Genomic DNA, 20,238 nt, shown 5'->3' with positions numbered 1-20,238 from the left:
TATTCTTAACAAGACACACACTGTGTATCTTTGGTCTTTCTTGCCAGTGCTGCTTCATTTGGGGATAATACTTCTCCATATTGGCCTTTTCAGAATGCAGCCATGCTCCTTCCCTCTTTCTGCTTTCAGAATTCAAGACTATTCTGGCTGAAACTGGCATTTGTTTTTCTGCAAAATGTCTTCATTGCTTCAACGAAGCAAAGATGTTCCATGTCTGTATTCAAGTTCCATTGTTTAAACGCTCTTCTTTCTTCGCAATACCTCGAGTCCTGCATTCAATTCTGGAGTCCTCAGCACAGGAAGTACATGAATCTGTTAGAGCAAGTCCAGAGGAGACCGCAAAGATGGTCAGACAGCTGGAGCACCTCCCTTGTGAGAACAGGCTGAGAGTTGCACTTCTTCACCCTGGAGAAGACTATGGGGAGACCTTATAGCAGCCTTCCAGTACTGAAAGGGGGCTACAAGAAAGCCAGGTAGGGTCTTTTTATCAGGGAGTGCAGGGATAGGGCGAGGGGGGTGGTTTTAAGCTGAAAGAGGGGAGATTTAGATGAGATCTTAAGAGGAATTTTTTTTCTGTGAGAGTGGTGAAGCATTGGCCGAGGTTGCTCAGAGAAGGATGCTCCATCCCTGAAGGTGTTCAAGGCCAGGTAGGATGAGGCTTTGAGCAAACTGATGCAGTGAAAGTTGTTCCTGCCCACAGCAGCGGAGTTGGAACTGGATGATCTCTAAGGTCCCTTCCAACTCAAACCATGCTTTGATTTGATGAGGATTCTCCATTCTCAGGTCCAGAGGTCCTTCAGACCCTCTCTCAAAGGCTACCGCAGTAGCTTTTATCTGGAGAGCTGTTACTCTGTCTAAGTTTCTGATGAATACTCTGTATTCAGTTTGTGTGTTTTTACAAAGGATGGCTCCTTAACAGTTCAACTTGATTGCTCAGCTTTTAGAAAATTGTGGGCCACTTGTCTTAACTAATTCCAATTTTTTTCTGAATCTGAATTTATTCTGTGCTTCTAGGAAAACAAAACTGATCTAACTTACGTGCACAAGTGCTAATCTTTGGAGAAAAGCTGTTGTTGCGTAGATTTACATTCATGGAAACAACCTCACCCCTCTGCAGCTTGCCCCTTGCCAGGTAGTGGTGAATCTCATGGATAACAGTCTAGGACATCACACTACACCATGAAGACAGAAGATGGTTGGAGCCAGAAGGTGTGTCAGGAAGCATCAGCAACAATTTTTCTCTCTGTTAGCGATTAGTGGAACTCAGCTGTTCTCAACAGTGTCATTGTTTGATATTTCTCTGAGGGTTGTAGAAGTCGGTCTTTGATGATTACTGCTTTGGTCAGGTAGAGCAGATGTGCCCCAGCCCAGTAGCTGTTTGTTGTCCACGGTTTGTTGAGAGCTTCTTAGGACCTGGATGAAAGCTGTTACTTTGGTTACAGTCAGCATTTCTGGCACTTGGATCGGAGTCAGTGTCCTGTCTAGCAGGGGGGACTCCAGCTCTTGTGGCAAACAGGACAGACTGCTAGTGCAAAAAAACCCTTAATATTTCCAGAGGGCTTTGTTTACGAACACTTGCGAGGACAGGGAAATGAAGGAAAAGACAGGCAGCTTGGCAAAACTGCTAGAGGAGGTGCTGATTCTTCACTGTTCCTCTAAGCCCTGCTCTCTTTGGTTTGAAAGGTGGCAAATAGTGGTTGAGATCTGTGATCTGTGTTCAGCAGGGGATGTTGACCTGGGGTTTCCCATTTCTCAAAGGAACACCCTCAGCGATAGGATTCCTGGTCCATTACCCTTAGTAACATCTTTTGGTGCTCAATACTTACACATTTACTGAAACAGAGAGTTGAAAAATGACTTATAGTAAACAGAGCCATCTCCAGGCCTGTGAAACTCCTAAGGACCCTTTTCTAAGGATTTTGTCTTAATTTTGTGCAAAGCTTTAAAGCTTCAATGAGAGAGATTGCAATATGCCTGCTCCCATTCTGCCTGTGGCTTAAATACATGATAGTTGTGATACTCTGCTGTCAGGTGTAAATGCAGTAACTCCTGTAGGAGAGGAGAGTTTCAAGTATTCATTCTGCTGCATGAGGGTCAGCACCAACATCATGCCTTTTAAACATAAGTATTGTACATGCCAGATTAAACAGAATGTGAGGGGACTGTACCTGCCCAACTACATCTACCCTACCTGTAGGAGATCCAGAAGCACCTTCTTTAGGACTGGAGGCAGGTTAGCAGATGAGATGCATCAAGCCAATGATGTGATTTTATGGTCCGTAAGTAATAGGATGATGAAAGTTACAAAACCTTTTTTTAGTGCCTATATACAAATCTAGATGAGATACCGGTTGTTGGTGCTTAAGATACCACCCATCTAGGTTTGGCGAAAGTATTGCAGATCTAAATAGTTTTCAGAAGATGGTAATGACAAACTCTCTTGAAGAGGGATTTAAAAGATTGTGGTTATAACCTGATCAAGAAGATGAATAAAAGGAATTTTATAAAAGTCTGTGAGATATTATAAAATCTTGAAAAGCAAATGAGGGAGCCTCTGTTATCCTTGGTTACACAGGAACAGGATATTCAGTGAAAAAGGGGATAAATTTAAGCCAGTAAAAGGATGCATTTATTCATGAGGCATCACTTGCTGCCACAGGTAGTCAGCATGCATTTGGAAGCGTGATGTAGCACATGCATGCAGGATGGAGGCTGGTTGTTCTAAATAGCAGCAATGGGACAGAGCGTGCTGCATTCTTCATCCAGAGGGTGATGGAGCACTGGAACAGACTCTCCAGGGAAGCAGTCATGGCACCAAGCCTGACAACGTTCCAGAAGTATTTGGACAATGCCCTCAGGCACATGGTGTGAATGTTGGGGTTGTCCTGTGCAGGGACAGGAGTTGGACTCGATGATCCCTGTGGATCCCTTATAACTTAGGACATTCTATGATTCTGTGTGGTAAAGGTAAGGACCAGCTAGAGATGTCAGCTTTATTACTGATTAGGGAAGCTCATATAGGAAGATTACTGATATAGGAAGCAGTTATTTCCTTCCCTTAACACCTAAGGCAATCTTGGACCCAATAATCCTTGTTGGTCCCTTCCAACTCAGACGTTCTATGATTCTGTGATCCAACGTCACTGTCCTTGTTTTTCAGCCTTGTGTTCTGCAGCCTCCCACACTCCACAATACCTTTTTCTCCATGGGATCTTCCCAGGATTTGTGCTATTCTATAACTTTTGTGGCAAGGAAGCGTATTTTTTTCTATGGTTACACTGATGTGTTATAGACTTTGTTATGAGCAGGATGATTCCCATCCAAGTGGGTCTGAAGTGGGCAGTAGTCCATAGAAGCATAGAATGTCCTGAGCTGGAAGGGACCCACAGGGATCATCGAGTCCAGCTTCTTTCCCTGCATAAGACCCCCCAACATTCACACCGTGTGTCTGAGGGCATTGTACAAATGCTTCTGGAATATTGGCAGGCTTGGAGCTGTGACTGCTTCCCTGGGGAGCCTGTTCCAGTGCTGCACCACCCTCTGAGTGAAGAACATTTTCCTGACATACAACCTAGCCCTCGCGTGGCACATCTTCCTGCCATTCCCTCAGGTCCCATCATTGGTCACCAGAGAGAGGAGATCAGCGCCTGCTCCTCCTCCTTCCGTTGTGAGGAAGCTGCAGACCACAATGAGGTCTCCCCTCCGCCTCCTCTTCTCCAGGCCGTACAGACCAAGTGACTTTCAGCCGCTCCTCATACATCTTTCCCTCTAAACGCTTCACCAGTGTTGTGCCCACTCTGGACACTCACCAGTAGCTTCACATCCTTTTCATCATGTGGTGTTCAAGGTGGGGCTGCACCAGTGCAGAGCAGACCAGACAATCCCCACCCTGGTGGTGCTGGTGATGCCGTGCTTGATGCCCCTCAGAACACGGTTCCCCTCTTGGCTGCCAGGGCGCTGCTGGCTCGTGTTCTACTTGCTGTCAACCAGAACCCCCAGATCCCTTTCCGCAGGGCTGCTCTCCAGCCTCACTCCCCAGTCTGTATGGACATCCAGGGCTGCTGTGTAACAGGTGCAAAATCCAGCACTTGCCCTCATTAAACCTCATGTGTATATCAGACATGGATACATCTCAGGCTTGGAGATCCACTTAAGAAGGGGTGGCTTATGGAGGGTAACTCTTAGTTTGGCTCTAGTTAATAAGTGTTTTCAGACACAGAGTCTTCTTCCATGCTTCAGATAGAGACGTGCAGTTTTATTCACTGTGACATCCTGGTTGTACAATGCAACCTTTTCCAGGCAGCGGTATAGAGCAGTCAGAGTTGATGCACATCTTAGGACCACAGAACTAAGCAGCTGGGTAATGCACTGAAAAGTTTTTTTAGAAGTTTGTGGAAGTATCTTCTATAGGAAGCATACAAGTCAAAATTTTCAGCTTACATTAATTTTTATAGCAGAGAGCTTGACTAGCAGAATGTGTTTGTTATGGAGAACTAAGGCTGAGAAGGGGGGGAAATAGAAATAAACATTGTTATATGGATAATATGATGGCCAGCATATGCTTGTATAGTAGAGGTCTTCTGAGTTGCAAAGGTCTTCTGTGGTAATGTAGGTCAGGTTTTAGCCAATAACTCCTTGATCCTTATTGGTCTTTGTTCAGGTCTGCTAGTTCTGTCACTAGCATGCAATATAGAAAGCATTTTGCTTTTGTCTCTGTCTGTGACATCCTGTCATCCCCGTGGCTCCAGAAATATTAATTCAGAGTGATAAAGGATTTAGCAGCAAGGTCTTTATTTGAAAATACAGGAGGAGCTGTGGTTTTCCTGGAGTCTCTCTCCCGTGGCAGGATCTGACACTGGGCTGTTATGCTCAGCAAGCATTTTTTTAGCTTAGTCAGCTGCAGCCCATTGATCAGCTCACAGTCTCCTCGTGGCTCTGACTGCACTGCAGTAGTTTGCAGTGCCTCGCTGAAGATGCTGCACATGTGCGAGGGCGGTTCTGAGAGTCAGTGGGCAGAAAGAAGATGCTGTAGGCAGGGCAGTGCACAGCCTGTTTAGACGAGCATGAGGAAGGCTGCAGAATTGTCAGCTAACTGAGAAAAAAGGTATTTATTTCCCAAATGTCTGTATGTAGTGTTAAAAATAAACTTCGCTGCAGTGAGCAAGATATTAGAAGAGGAGAGTATGATATGTTTTTCTACTGAGTAGTTTCCCCCTTGCTGGAAAATGAGCTATAAAATAACATAAAGGATATTAACTCCTACGCCCTAAGACCCCGAAATATTCAAACATAGATGCCCAGTAGCTTTTATACTGCCTGTGTACTTGAAATATATATAAAGCTGTGATGCTATGTAGAAGATGAACATTTTGCAGTAGAATAAACAGATTTGCGGAGCTGTAGTGCTCAGACTACTGTATTACCTTAGAAAGGGGTATAATTTTCATCTCAAACTTTGTATTGTCGAAAGGTAATTGGAGGAAAGGTTGTAAGCAGGCCATAGTCACATTGGCTCACACAGAGATGTGAAAAAGGGAAAAAATGGACCTATGCCTTTAAAAATATTGTGCATTTAGTATATTATAGAAATACATTTCTGTGAGAATGGGTTGGTTATAAAACAGATAATCAGAAAAATTATGTAAAGGTTCTTGTCATTGCTTTCATTGTTGGAGGAGCAAGTTTGGACTTGGGAAAGGAGCTCCTGTTCTGTTTTAAAACATTGCAACTACAGAAAGCCAGTGTAGGTGAAATTAAATGTATGAAAAGCAAGCCAACTGATGGATGTGAAAATCTGTTAGCAAGCAGGGACTCTTGTGTCTTGTTATGATTCCCTCTTTCTCTGCTTTCCTACCCTGGAAGCCCCAGTTCAGTAAGAGTGAGCTCAAATCATCTACATCAGGTTGTTGTTGGGTTTATTTTATGTACCAGCTCTCTGGTTAGAGTTCTTGTGCTACAAGGGGGAGGGAAAAAGGAGAACAACTCAGGCTCAAATCCCATACATGCCTGCAGGGAACTGAGATCCCATTTTCCATTTCCAAGTGCCTTTACTACCAAGTTGCAGGAAGTATATGGTACATCTGAATGTGTCATTCCTTCTGGTCAATGCTGTTTCTGTTGAAACTCTGCTTATTCTTCCCACTGGACCACAGAAAGAGGAACAGAAAACTAATACTGTGTCCAGTGGTGAGAGGACAGGGGCTTCACTGCCTGGGCAGGTGAATGTTAAGTTGGATTGCAGGTCAAGTCTCCCTTCTATCAGGTAAGTACATTTGCCACCAGGTCTCAGAGTGCCTGTCGCACACCTTCTCTCTCAGTAATAAATATTCAATCATTCTATGCCAAAGGGATCCTTTCCAACATGGATATTCTTCGACTTCCACATCAAAGCACCCAGTGGCTTTGGGGTGAGGAGGAGAGGAATGATTTTCAAGGAGTCCAAGGACTGGAGAGATTTAAACTTGGCTCAGCTACACCTCAGTGGTTGCCATGACTGTCTTTTGTCTTCTTCGTCTTGGTAGACGTCCATCGGACTCTAAAAGAGCATTATGAGCTATAAATCCCAAATGAGTTATGACTAACGCTCTACAACGCTCTCCATATATAACTGCCATTTCAGTGCTTCCTCTGCTCTGGATTAAAGCACATGAAAAACTTGTACTTTTCAAGGGTATATTGTGATACTTGTTTCCCCATGGGACCATACGTGTAAGAAACAAGTGCAGCTCTGAAGCCAGAATTCTCTTGTTAAAAATAAAACAATAATTGAATTATAGGTTTACAGCTGGAATAAGCTTTTGATTAAAAAATACTCATCCTTAGCCCTGTTTCTAATGTGAGAAAGGCATCCTCATCTCCAACCCAAGTTCTGCTGCAGGAGTCACATGATGAAACAGTTGCCACATGCTATTCAGAAACTTGTTCCCTTGGTCTTTTCTGATGTTAAAATGCATTGTAAAATTTGAATTCTCATAAAGCAAAGACAGAAAGATGGCATTGGGCCTTTTCCTTTGGAAAGAATAGCAGGAGACCATTGAGTAACAGTCTCAAAACTAAATTTTGTGCAAAATCTATGGAATTCTTAGAACTTGCACATTTTCAGGAATACTGAGACTCAAATAAGAGACTCCACTGGATTGATTGCATTTGATTTCTGAATTTCTGTTCGAATAAGTCTGTCTCATCTGAGATCTTTCCTAATTTACTGGTCTGAGTTTTAAACTGATATAATATTAGCTCTTGCCTCTGATCAGAGTGGCCATCAAGTTTCCATGCTGTGCAATTCACATCTTAAGATACAGCGACCACTCGTGTGGCCTAAAAGCAGCACTGACTTTCATTCTGCCTTCTTTCAAACCACCACACTGCATCCCACCACCAACAGCAGACACCTCGCTATTTCTAGGTGGAACAAGGCAGTGATTGTGTGGAGATTGCTGGTGGGAAAGCAAAGTGGTGGTTGCAGAAGCAGCCAAGAGTGGGAACCCAAGCAAAGGTGTAGATATAGTTTTAGGAAGGAAAATCGTGGTAGAACCATACAGCTGACCTGTGTTTGGGCTGTATGAATCTCTGCTCTCAGCTTTGGTTTCTGTACTATCAGATGTGATATGAGAGCAGGAGGAAGTTGGTCTCTAGAGGGACCCCTCTCATCGCTTTACAGAGCACTCACAAACCACACAGCCTCGCTCAACACTTCACATCTGAATAAAACTAAATACAACACAGGCCAACAGCCCTGGGAAGGATGCTGGGAGATGGCAACAGCTCAACAAGAGAGCCAGGTTTTGTGGGGGATAAAATATTGAATTGTTTTTTAATTAATTTCTGTTTATTTTTTTCTTGTTTTGTTGGTTTTTATCATGTTTTTTCTTTGGGTTTCTCTCTGTTTTACAGTTCTTTTGGGCTCTTCTTTTGAGGCTGTGTTTGATGCGTTGGCTTCCCATCCGCTGCTCGTAACCATCTCTGCTATGAGTTGTGAGTGAGCCATCACCATGCTTCTGGGTTTTCATTTTGATTTGTGCTTTTGTTATATTATGGAAGTCCAAATGACACCTGGTTTTCTTTTTTTCCCCTCATGATCTGTTTGTTTTTCAGCAGGATTGTGACAGCTGCCTAAATGGGATGCAGAGGCCTAGGACACTTGGGATTATGGCTGAGGGGCTGGCAGACATTTGGGTGGTGCCAGAGACTGGGATTTGGTCACTTGTGTGGTTTCTGAGGGAAGGGGAGTTCTCTCATCTGGTATTTTTGGCTCCAGTTTCCTCTATTCATTTCTGACTCCTTATTGGGATAAAATATGCTGCTGTCATTAACGGTTCTACAAAAGTGCTTCTGTTTAAGTTAGCGAGTCGAAACACAGATAAGAGGTGCAGAATTTGTCACCACAGAAGAGGTGGAGATGCACATTCCCACGTCTCCACCATGAGCCTCACTGATGAGAGCAGGAATTTCCTAGAAGTCACAGAGATGCTTCCTTTCCATTCAGTTAAAGCTTCCTTTTGCTTTTTCCTTCTGATCACAGCTTTTCCAACAAGTCATTTCAATCCAAGATGTATCTCCAAGTGCCTCCCATGATCTGTGGTATTTCCTCTCTCTCCTTACCACCTTCTCTTTGATCTACACTAACATTCTTTTCATTTCCTTCCTGCTGGAAATCCTTCTGTTTCCAGGAGAGGTGGGTTCATGATCCTAGATGACAGCAGGCATGCCAGGGGCAGACGTGGTGGATCTCATGAGATGTTTGCTCATGCTTCCAAAAGGCTGGGGAGGAACCAGAGGTTGTGCTCTGTGAGAGTACCACAGGCATACGAAAAGGCAGGAGGAAAGTACTGGCATCCAAATATAGGTTTTAAGGAAGGAAGCTGGAAAATGGGACATTCAGAATATCAATCTAGGGACCAGGGAGGCAAGAGGAAAGATTTTAATCTCTATGTAAGAAGGTGGTGTAGGGAGTGAATGCTGAGCACAGGAAGGACATGGATCAGTAGGAGTGAGTCCAGAGGAGGCCATGAAGATCATCTGAGGGCTGGAGCACCTCCCATATGAGGACAGGCTGAGAGAGCTGGGAGAAGAGAAGGCTCTGAGGAGACCTTAGAGCAGCCTTCCAGTATTTAAAGGGGTTACAAGAAAGGTGCAGAGGGGCTCTTTGCCAGGGGGTGCAGGGATAAGATGAGAGGGAACAATTTAAGCTGAAAGGGGGGATTTAGATGAGATCTTAGGAAGAAATGTGCTGTGTGAGGGTGGTGAGGCACTGGCATGGGTTGGCCAGGGAAGTTGTGGCTGCTCCATCCCTAGAGGTGTTTTAGGCCAGGCTGGATGAGGTTTGAGCAACCTGATCCAGTGGAAGGTGCCCGTGCCCATGACAGGGGAATTGTAAATGGATGAGCTTTAAGGTCCCTTCCAACCCAAATCGTTCTGTGATTCTATGATTCAGATTAATAAGGAAACATGAACACTCCTGAGATACAGGGATCATATGCAGGAAAGACCGAGTTCATGTGAATAATAAGGGAGACTTTGTTGACACCTAAAATGCAAACGATCCCGAGTGTTTGAAGCTGAGAATTATGCAAAGCTTATGGATGCAAAAGACCACAGTCTGGCATAATGTGTCTGCTTCATACAGGACTTTATTACCTAATTCTATCTTTGTGAGGTGGTGTACATTGTGAATATATTGAAAGGAACCGAGTATAATATGTGTGATCTAACACATTCTCCCAAGCTAAAACTCATTTTAAACCAAGCTTCTAACACAATGCAATATACTTCGTATCTCAGTCATCTCTCTGATACCTCTGTGTAATAAATTACTTTAGTTTTGTGCTAGACACAGTCTGAATACAGAAAGTGATGTACTTTACACTGAGTAAAATTTCTGATAGTAATACTGATGTGAAAAAATTAAAAAGTAAATCATGTGTGGTTTACAATTGCATTTCAGCTTGCTTCAAATCAGTTGGATGATATATGATTCCATAGTCTGAATATCCTAACTGCTACAGTATCAGTTCTGTGGTGATGCCAGTGGATGGACGGCTGAATATGAGTCAGCAGTGTGCAGTAGCAGCCAAGAAGGCCAGTGTCATCCTGGCCTATATCAGAAACAGTGTGACCAGCAGGATCAGGGAAGGGATTGTTCCCCTGTACTTGGCACTGGTGAGACCGCACCTCAAATACTGTCTTCGGTTTTGGGCCCTTCACTACAAGAAGGACATTGAGGTCCTGGAGCATGTCCAGAGAAGGGCAACGAAACAGGTGAAGGGGCTGGAAAACAAGCCTTATTAGAAGCAGCTGAGGGAATTGGGGCTGTTTGACCTAGAGGAGAGGAGGCTGAGAGGAGACCTTATCACTATCTACAGCTACCTGAAAGGAGGTTGTAGTGAGGTGGGTATTGGTCTCTTCTCCCAAGTAGCAAGTGATAGGATGAGAAGGAATGGCCTGAAGTTGCACCAGGCAAGCTTCAGATTAGATACCAGGGGAAAAATTCTTCACTGAAAGGGTTGTCAGGCACTGGAACAGCTGCCAGTGGAGTCTCCATCCCTGGAGGTATTTAAAAGACAGGTAGATGAGGTGCTCAGGGATATGGTTTAGTAGTAGACAGATATGTTTGGGCACAATGAGCACAATGATCTCAAAGGTCTTTTCCAACCAAACAATTCTATGAAATGTGGACCAGTCTGGACAGCAAGGACACTTTATCCAGGCTCTTTTCCGCTGCTGGGGAATGCAGTGGTGGGATGAAATTTATTAACCAGGAGAAACGAACTGTGTAAAGAAATCATCTGGAAAATTAATGTTGATGAATTCAGAAGAAAATTCAATAACAGTTGGGTATACAGTGTGTGCTACTATAAATGCTCAGGCAGGAGCTGTTTGTTTGGATGAAAACCAAGGTATTTTCACAGCCATGGAAATATTTGATTGCAGCGATTATTGACATAGTCAAAAGACATGACTAATTGCCTTGTGACTGGCAGTTAAAAGAGGTGAAACCTTTATGAGAAAAAGATTTTAACAGAGTTAGCATCTGCCTATTTTATTCAAAGCTCTAAATGTTTTGTCAAAACAATTGCACAGTCCTGCTTAGTTGCAGTGCTCTCCCTGTCCTGAGGTACCATGTGAGAGTGGACAGGAGGGAGAGCCCTTTGGGTTCAGCTGCAGGACTGGCTTGGTGAACCATTCCGTGTTTGCTGTGGGATGGCTGCTCAGTTAGAGGATGTTTGGGCTTTTGGTTTGCTTCTGAAAGAGAAGAGGAATACATTTGCAAACTGCCTAGAGCTGGCTGCGGAGCAGATCTAATTAAAGACTGCAAGGATAGCCTGTCTGACAGAAATAGTAGGTATCGATCTAAAAAGATTTCCAGAGGCGGTGCCAGCCATGCTAAAAACAGCACACGTGGTACTTGGTTCAGTACATGCACAGTTGATAACTGAAGACATTGGAGTAAGGAAAGAACATGAAGGACAAACTCTTATGACCTACAAACATTGAACAATATTTGTTTTGATAACATTACAGGCTACACACTAGACTTGTTCACAATACGCTCGTATTTTTTTGGCTCATGAAAAGTATCCAAACACACTATCTTCCATTCGTGATGGAAAAGAAGAATGTCCTCTTGCTTTTGAATATGTAGAAGACATTTATGGTGACAACACCATTTATGATTACAACAGATGTATTCCAGTGGCCAGAATTGTGGTTCTCAAGAACTCATGTCAGTGAATTAATTGGATGATGAAAAGTATCTTGCAATCATTTGTCAGGGGGAATCCTATAAGTGTGATCTGGGAGGAATGAGGTATGTGATCATGAATGTAATATCTGGATTATTACCTGCTGCTAAATAAGTAATGCATAGCTCAAGCTGGTGTACTGCAGGATAGGGGGCCTGTAAGAAAGCTGGGAAGGGGTTCTTTATTGGGGAGTGCAGGGATAGGAGGAATAGTTTTCATCTGAAAGAGAGGAGATTTAGATTAGATATTAGGAAGAAATGTTTTGCTGTGAGGCACTGGCCCAGGTTGCCCATGGAAAGAGTGGCTGCCCCATCCCTGGAGGTGTTGAAGGCCAGGCTGGATGAAGCTTTGAGCAACCTGATCCAGTGGGTGGTATCCCTGCCCATGGCAGAGGGGTTGGAACTGGATAAGCTTTAAGATCCCTTCCAGCCCAAACCATTCCATGATTCTTTTCTAGGATTCTAAGACTAAATGCTGCATTAAGTACATGCGTTATGCATACATGTCCTCCTTATGGGGTATTTGATGAACATAAAGGAGTTGTAATATAGCCTTATAGCATTTTTTGCCTGGAGTTGCTGTAACTTAAGAGCCGCATTGTATGCTGTTCAGGTGTGTGTTAGTGGCATAGTGTTCGTGAACTTGTTTAAAAAGCATTTGAAGGTTTATTCTTTCTGAGTGTATTCAATCTCAGAGCTACTTCCCTGTAACCAAAAGGAAGCAACTGGATTGTGCATATTTAAACTGAGGAAGGTGGGCATTGCTCTGATCTACCAATTGAACAAGCATGCAGTTCCCAGAACAACATTAAACTGGGCCAGACTTAGTCTTGCTCCCAACACACAGGTGATAGGATGAGAGGGAATGTCCTCAAGTTGCGCCAGAGGAAGTTTAGATTGGATATTTGGAAATATTCCTTCCCCGAAGGGGTTGTCAAGCATTGGAACAGGCTGCCCAGGGAAGTGGTAGAGTCATCGCCCCTGAAGGTATTTAAAAGACATGTAGATGTGGTGCTTAGGGACATGGTTTAGTGGTGGGCTTAGCAGTGTAAGGTTAAGGGTTGGACTTGATGATCATAAAAGTTTTTTCCAACCTAAATGATTCTGTGACTGTGAATAGAAGTACAGTTTTAGGCTTAGTTCTGAAAGCGTAGGCAGAGCTGAAAGAATAAATATGAATCTACTGACTGAAGTGGGTCAATTTACCCAGTCAGAGTTGTTATTAACGTGCTCAAACTTCTGCAAGAGCAGGATTTTAATTTTGAGTATGTTTAGTTCTTTGCCCAAGGTTAGCCATATAATGGAAGATGTCTGGGCCTGAAGCTGGTTTTGCGACATGAATTTTGAAAGCCCTGCTGTTAACTCTGGTTCTTCTAGCTAAAATAAAAGGATTAGAGATTAGATATTAGATTAGATTAGATATTAAGAATAAATTCTTCACTATGAGGGTGGTGAGGACAAACCTGGCATAGGTTTGTCCAGAGAAATTGTAGCTGCCCCATCCCTGGAGGTGTTCAAGGCCAGGCTGGATGGGGCTTTGAGCAACCTGATGCAGTGGAAGGTGTCCCTGTCTGTGGTGGGGGAGCAGAACTGGATGGACTTTGAGATCCCTTCCAACCCAAACCATTCTGTGATTTTGTGATTTGGTGGATGTCATTATTTAAATGCAGTTTTTTCAGAACAATGGCATCTTCAGTAAGTGAACTCACATGGTCTAATGTTCTTGGGGAGGCAGTAGTGGAGAGAGTTGGAAGTGTTGCTCAGCCTCCAGAACAGAGAAAGCTTCCAGCTTGGACGAGTAGTCACAGGAGGACCGCCTTCTAGTGTTCCACCTTCAGGGACACTATATCAGGCCTTCACTTCCTGAGGACCCGAAGAACAAGAGAATCAGAGAAAGCAAAAATAAAGATATATGGTTTGGGATATATTGGGAAGGATCTGGAATAAAGCAAGAATTCTGAAAGTCAGAAGTTCTTAATTCTTTTAATTCTCACAGAGGTTGTTGAAGAGCAGTGTTAGCAAATATGTGTGCTCATCTACCCTGTGGCAGAGGAGGGGATTCTCATTCTTGTCCTGACTAGGCTGCCCTCAGGCTTTACTTAGCTCGTGTTATTCATGACTCAGTTATGCACTTGCGCTTCTTTACTGACTTTTCCCTGGACCTGGAGTTCAAAAAGGAAAACATTATCTTTGATAACGTTCTTACCACTATGCCTAGACTCTTGCTATTCTAACCTATCTCTGTAACCACCTTGCCCTCTCTGTAAAATAAGCTTTACTAGAAATGCAGAATGAGAGAATGCTGTCTGTTTAGCTGGCTGCTAAAGCAGATGAAGGCAGTCAGACCTTTTGTATCCCTTTTGTACATATGAAATGACAGTATAGATGAGAAGGTCTCAGGAGTTAGTTGCACAAAGGATTCAGTAACATGCCGTGTCTCAGAAATTTTCTGTTGTCTCCCTTTAGCCTCGCAACGTTGCTGGTTTTCGAGGAACGGTCCGCTACGCTTCAGTGAATGCACACAAAAACCGAGTGAGTGTTTTGGGGTTGGAAGGAGTTAACAGCAAGGTTATTTCTCCTCAGAAGCCTGTTTTCAGGAACAGAGGAGGAAGAGGTTCCGGTTTGTTACCTATGGTGTACCACATCAATTCCATTAGGCGGCCAAGGCTGTTGGCTGTTAAATCAAAATTGCGATTCAGTTATTAGATGCTCTCTAGTTGGCAGCCTTAATAATTGTAATTATTGTATTATCAGGCACTTTTAAGGGAAAAAAGCCCCACAAACTAAGGTGGAAATCAGCTTAAGTTCCAGACAGTTGCTGCTAGTTTCTAGCAGAACTTGACTATGAGTTACCACATGCCAGGCCCCCAAATCCATTTTCTACCTGGAATTTGTAATATTAACATCATGCCGTCGGGTGATGGTTGGACTTGATGATTTTATATGTCTTTTCCAACCTTAATGATACTATGATGCTGTGTTTCATTCTGAACATTTCCATAAGTCTCATCCAATGTTCTTCTCAAAGCACACATGTCCTATTTCAGTCAAGTTCCTGTGTAGGCAGCACACCCTAGGTCTTCTAGTTCTGCTACCTAGTGCTTGCCACCTGCCAGACAGAAACTATCAGCTCTCCTGCAGTACCTCCAGGTTTCTGGCTTTATTTGGCATGAGTCCGTAGGGCGACCTGTGACATAAGAAGAAGTTTCAAGCTCATTTAGCAAAAGAAACTATTGCTTGCAGAAGGTGGGAAGTGTGATGGGAGAGAGCAGTTGAATGCCATCACGGGCATTCAAATCAGATGATCTGTAAGGTCCCTTTCAACCTAAACCATTCTATGATTCTATGAATTCATTCCATTTCCTGGGAGAAAACCAAGGTTTAATTTTTTGAAGGGCTGAATAGTGCCAGCTGTAGCTGGCATCAGCTGAAGGTATATTTAGACCCAAAAACTGCTGTATAATGCATGCTATTTGGAGCAGTCATGCTCTCAACATTGGATATTGAGCACCAAGAATGATTTCATGTGCTTTGATAATTTCAGCCTTAATTCCCATGTTTCAAATTCCCATTTGCTGTGCCAGGAGGAGAGCAATATGTGAAAGTGTTCTAAACCTGTAAATTGTTGTGGTGCTTAATGATGAATGTTTTGTAAAAGCCCTTGAGTAAATGCTGTCTTTTGAAAAGAGTTTGAATGATAGTTAACTTAAAAATAACAGGCAATAATGACTTTCTAGGCACAGTTCAGGTTTTTTACTTCATTTTACTTCCACATCCCATTAATAAATATTTCACTTCTGGATACTGAGTGAGGAGAATCCTTTGGAAAACTTGTGCTTTCTTGTATGGATAAAACCCCTTTCCTAATTTATTCACAGAAATATCCTAATTTCCTAATCTATTCATGAATGAGGTTATTGAGGTGACTGTATTGACATTGCTGAGTTTAATAAATGTGTCTTTAATGCTTGAATGGGAAGTATGACTTCTCTTCCTGCTTTTTAAAATGAGGTAGCTCATCTGGAGAGCACACCTGGTCTACTGAGCAGCATGGAACTTTGCTCCTCAGTCTTTGTCTCTCTTTTCTCCAGGAGATGGGTAGACATGATGACCTGTGGTCCCTCTTTTACATGTTGGTGGAGTTTGCAGTTGGTCAGCTTCCGTGGCGAAAGATCAAAGATAAGGTAGGAAACATGGTGTCTTTGCTTAAGATGGGGTGCTACATTTTGATTGTTAGGACCATTATTCTTCCTGCAGTTCAGTGCAGCTTCTTCCTGAAGCAAAACCAAAGCCTGCTTTTCATCAGATCTTGCTGCAGGATGCTAAGCTGCTTTTGTCTGTTCTGATGTACAGTGTGGAGCTTGTCTGATTTGGAGGAGCTAGACATTTGCTAATGTGCTTTGTTAATCATATTTAAATCAAGTGACTTAAAGAGGACCTATGGGAAAGCTGGGGAAGGGCTCTTTATCAGGGAGTGCAGGGATAGGATGTAGGGGAACAGTTTTAAGGTGAAAGAGGGGATATTTAGGTAAGATATTCAGAAGAAATGTTTTCCTGTGAGGGTGGGGAGGCACTGGCACAGGTTGCCCAGAGAAGTGGTGGATGCCCCATCCCTGGAGGTGTTCAAGGCCAGGTTGGATGGGACTTTGAACAACCTGATGCAGTGGAAGGTGTCCCTGCCCACAGCAGGGGGGTTGGAACTGGATGGGATTTAAGATCATTTCTATGATTCTGTTCTATGATTCTATGACTTTGACTTTGCTCTTGCAAAGCAAACAACAAAAGCGGAAAGACTGAGCTCTTCTATTAAGGAATAAACAGAGCCTTTAGAAAGGCGAGAGAATAATGCTTTGCCATGTCATGCAAGCCAAATGGGAATTGCAAGTGGAAGTTAAACAGAGTAAAGCTACTTGTTCATGTTGTCCTGGAAATACTTTGTGCTAGAGAATAAAATCCCTGGAAAGAAATAGGCAGCCTGTGAAGAAGGCTCTGCTAGAGCAACAGCTTCTGAAGGGTGTTTGCAACTCAGTATTCCCCTTTGACTTATGCCCGCAGTGAGCAACCTCACTTTGCTAGGGACACCAAACAGAAATGTGCAGACAGTGCAGAATATAAGAAACTGTGTTCCAAGAATAATAAGACTGGGTGGTATTTCAGTAATAAGACTGTATGAATATGAAGCAATAAAAGAGATTCTTGGTTCTGAGATATTTTCTTTCTTCCAGGAGCAGGTTGGCATGATAAAAGAAAAGTATGAACACCGAATGCTGCTAAAACACATGCCTTCAGAGTTCCACCTTTTTCTGGATCACATTGCAAGCCTAGACTACTTCACCAAGCCAGACTATCAGGTAGGAGCCTTTCTTTGTTACCAGTCCGATGCATGGCACTCTGGATTGGCATTTGGATTTACTAACATTTCCATGCACATGTTCATATCTGCCTGAAGAATTGCCTTCCTAGGACCAGGAAAAGAATGTCAGACTGTACTGTTCTTCAGCATCTCAAAAGTTATTTCTTCTCCTTCCACTCCCTGTCCAAAATAATCCTATACTCCAGACCAGAAAGCTCCTCCCAAGTAACAGAGTACTTGCGACTTTCATTAAAACACAGAAGTTTTTACATACTCTAAGTGTGATGGAATTTTAGCAAGCTTGCTGAAGTCTTCAAAGAGCCTTTGCCAACAGCTCGACAGTGCACACCAACCCCTTTGTTTTCTTCCAGACTCGTATGGACCCGTGTAACAGCTTTTACATGGAACTCTTCCTTTCAGACCCAGTCAATATTAGATATTGTCAGAGCATTTGGGAAAGACTCTCTGTGGACAACTAGTGCCAGTCTGAGCTCTCTCACGCTGGCCAAGTTACGGGAAGTCTTCTGTCATAGGCTTGGCTTAGTGTTTTCTCCCCAGACATCCCCCTAGGGCTTACAAACTCATGTTAGGAGCTTTCTGTCCTTGAAAGGGGACACCTGCCACTTGAGAGGTGTGCCTAATATTTAGTCTTCAATATTGTGTTGGGGATTACAGTGCAGATTAGAGAGGACTGACATGTCCATAACGTCTTTAAAAACAAATGCAGAGTGTCAAAAAGTGAATAGTGAATGGTTGTTTTCTGCTTATTCTGATATGAAAATGCAGAACTGCCAAGTGAAATTAGCAGTTGGCAGGTTTGGATGAGGAAAGAAGGTGGTTCACAGAATTGGTGCGTTCTTTGCCATAAGATGTAGTCTGAAAGCTTATGTATTCAATAATTAATGAGGGAAATTTATGAGAACATCCACCTAAGGTTACTAAATACCAGAAATGCGTTTACTAAAAGCGAGACTGTGATCTTTTAGTTCCTCACATTCAGTTCTCGGCAAGAAATTGCCTTCCAACAGCAGCAGCAGATGTTTCCATCCTGTTTCCATCAGAGGTTAAAGGGGGCATCATAACATGAGGCTAACAAGATGAAACAGTCCTGGTACCACTGCTATGTCATGTCAGCTTTCTGGAGAGATGTTACCTGTTCCTTGGTCTGACCAACAGCCAGCCCTGGGAATTCTTTTAATCAAACGCAGTGCCACCGCTGGAGTGGAACACCTAGTTCTAGGATTCTGGGTTACAAAAACAGGGGAAAAAATGGCTCAACTGAAAGACGCAAATAGGCGTTTGACTGCAGTTTGATGGAAGAGTAGGAAATGACAGGTTCTCTGGGGCTTTTGACCATGCTGATAAATAGAACTGGAATGTAAGTGTAAACAAGTAGGCTGTTTGGCCATTGTAACTCTCATTCATAACCTAGTGCTGATTCTATGCCATAAACTAAATATATTCGTTGTTATATTCTCTCTCTGTTTAAACTTTAGGCTGAATCCTCTGAGTTCTGCATTATTTAGGCAAATAATTGGATTAGAAAAGCGGGACCTCACATGTGGCTGTGTTGGCCTAGTGCACCCAGTTTCCCTTTGACATCAGATTTCCTTGGATAATGCAGTGGTGCACAGAGCACTGTTGTCAGTAGTTTCCTTCTCTCTTAAAGAATTATAGAATCATAGAATCATTAAGGCTGGAAAAGACTTCTAAGATCATCCAGTCCAACAGTCAGCACAACACCACCGTGCCTGCTAAACCATGTCACGAAGGAATTATTGTTAGGAAGCAGAAAGCATAAACTATGTCAGCATGAGCATTTGCACCTACTATCTTATGAAGTAAATTGTATCGTCACTTTTATAGGTTTATTTCCTTCCACAGCTGAAGGTGGCAGGCCCCATTGTGTATAAGCATATCACAGTGCTCCTGACCAAGCTGTGTTTGAGCTGGACAACACAACGAGTCTGCATCCTAGAGCTGCTTTTCTGTTATGTTGACATCTTCTGGCAGCCCTTGAACTCTGCATATCAAATCTACTATTCTGTGTGTATCTGATCTGCAGGAAATCTGAGCTGGAGTTAAGTCTTTAGAGTAGCAAGCCAACTACAAGATTGCATCAAATCAGTGACAAAATGTTGCATGTGCTTCTTTTGCAGATATAAAGAAATTTCAGTTACCAAGCAGAAAATGGCCTGAAAAACATCTAATACACCTTTATGACATTTGCTTTCATTTCTTGGTACCTTTTGTAGACAAAATGGAGATTATAAACTGCACTTGGACCTTAGATTTTTTGTGAGAGTCACCCTCAGCTACTTATAATAATTTGTTTTTGTAATTCATTCCAGCTAATCATGTCCGTTTTCGAGAACAGCATGAAAGAAAGAGGCATCACTGAAAATGAAGCCTTTGACTGGGAGAAGGCTGGTACAGATATCTTGTTGTCCACTAGCACCTCTACTCCACCGCAGCAGAACACCAGGCAAACAGCAGCCATGTTTGGGTGAGTATTGGAACTGCACCGCTTGGACTGTGGACATCCTCACTAACAAGAATTATAGAGTCATGGAATGTTTTGAGTTGGAAGGAATCTTTAAGATCATCTAGTTCCAACCCCCTGCCATAGGTGAGAACACCACCCACTCATCCAACCTGGCCTTGAACACCCCAGGGATGGAGCAGCCACGACTTCTCTGGGCAACCTGGGCAAGTGCCTCACCACACTTACAGTAAAAAATTTCTTCCTAATATTCAACCTAACTCTTACCTCTTCATAAGAAGTTCAAGCTCAGTAAGAAATTCTTTTTTGAAAGATTTCAAGGCCGTTATGATCCTGGAAAGCTGGAGCTGGTGGCATGGCAGCCACCACTTGATTTGACTTTATACATATCTGAGGTGGTGGAACCCAGTTTCAGACCCTTGGTGTCCTGAAAGCACATTTTTCTACGGCGGATGAGTGTGTGGGTTTGAGTCACATTAAGAGCTGACTCAAGACCTTTGTCCAGAATTGATGGAGCCGATATGCTTGTATATTGGGCACATTATGTGAGACATGTTGCTAGAGCTTCTGTGAGAGCCCCTGCTGTAAGGCAGTTGTTGCTTTACTGTGGGGTGAGTTTGTGATTGATGGGGAGCTGAGTGC

General features: G+C 43.1%; 1 protein-coding gene across 6 annotated transcripts in view; it reads left to right on the top strand.

Annotated features, from left to right (window-relative positions):
• Positions 1-20,238, top strand: part of TTBK1 (tau tubulin kinase 1) — a 110,339-nt gene that overhangs the window by 50,933 nt on the left and 39,168 nt on the right. For 5 of the 6 annotated variants that reach the window (XM_069850330.1, XM_069850329.1, XM_069850331.1 and 2 more), the window contains 4 exons: positions 14,207-14,272; positions 15,832-15,924; positions 16,966-17,091; positions 19,445-19,599. In XM_069850330.1, the coding sequence (XP_069706431.1) occupies positions 14,207-14,272; positions 15,832-15,924; positions 16,966-17,091; positions 19,445-19,599 (440 nt within the window). Of the gene's footprint in view, positions 1-7,738; positions 7,782-7,893; positions 7,975-14,206; positions 14,273-15,831; positions 15,925-16,965; positions 17,092-19,444; positions 19,600-20,238 lie in introns of those variants that run through there. The other variant, XM_069850332.1, reaches the window with a different exon arrangement.

The sequence above is a fragment of the Phaenicophaeus curvirostris genome, chromosome 2 (genome assembly GCF_032191515.1).
Source record: "Phaenicophaeus curvirostris isolate KB17595 chromosome 2, BPBGC_Pcur_1.0, whole genome shotgun sequence".
NCBI lineage: Eukaryota > Metazoa > Chordata > Aves > Cuculiformes > Cuculidae > Phaenicophaeus > Phaenicophaeus curvirostris.
This window is presented reverse-complemented; position numbering and strand designations above follow the sequence as displayed.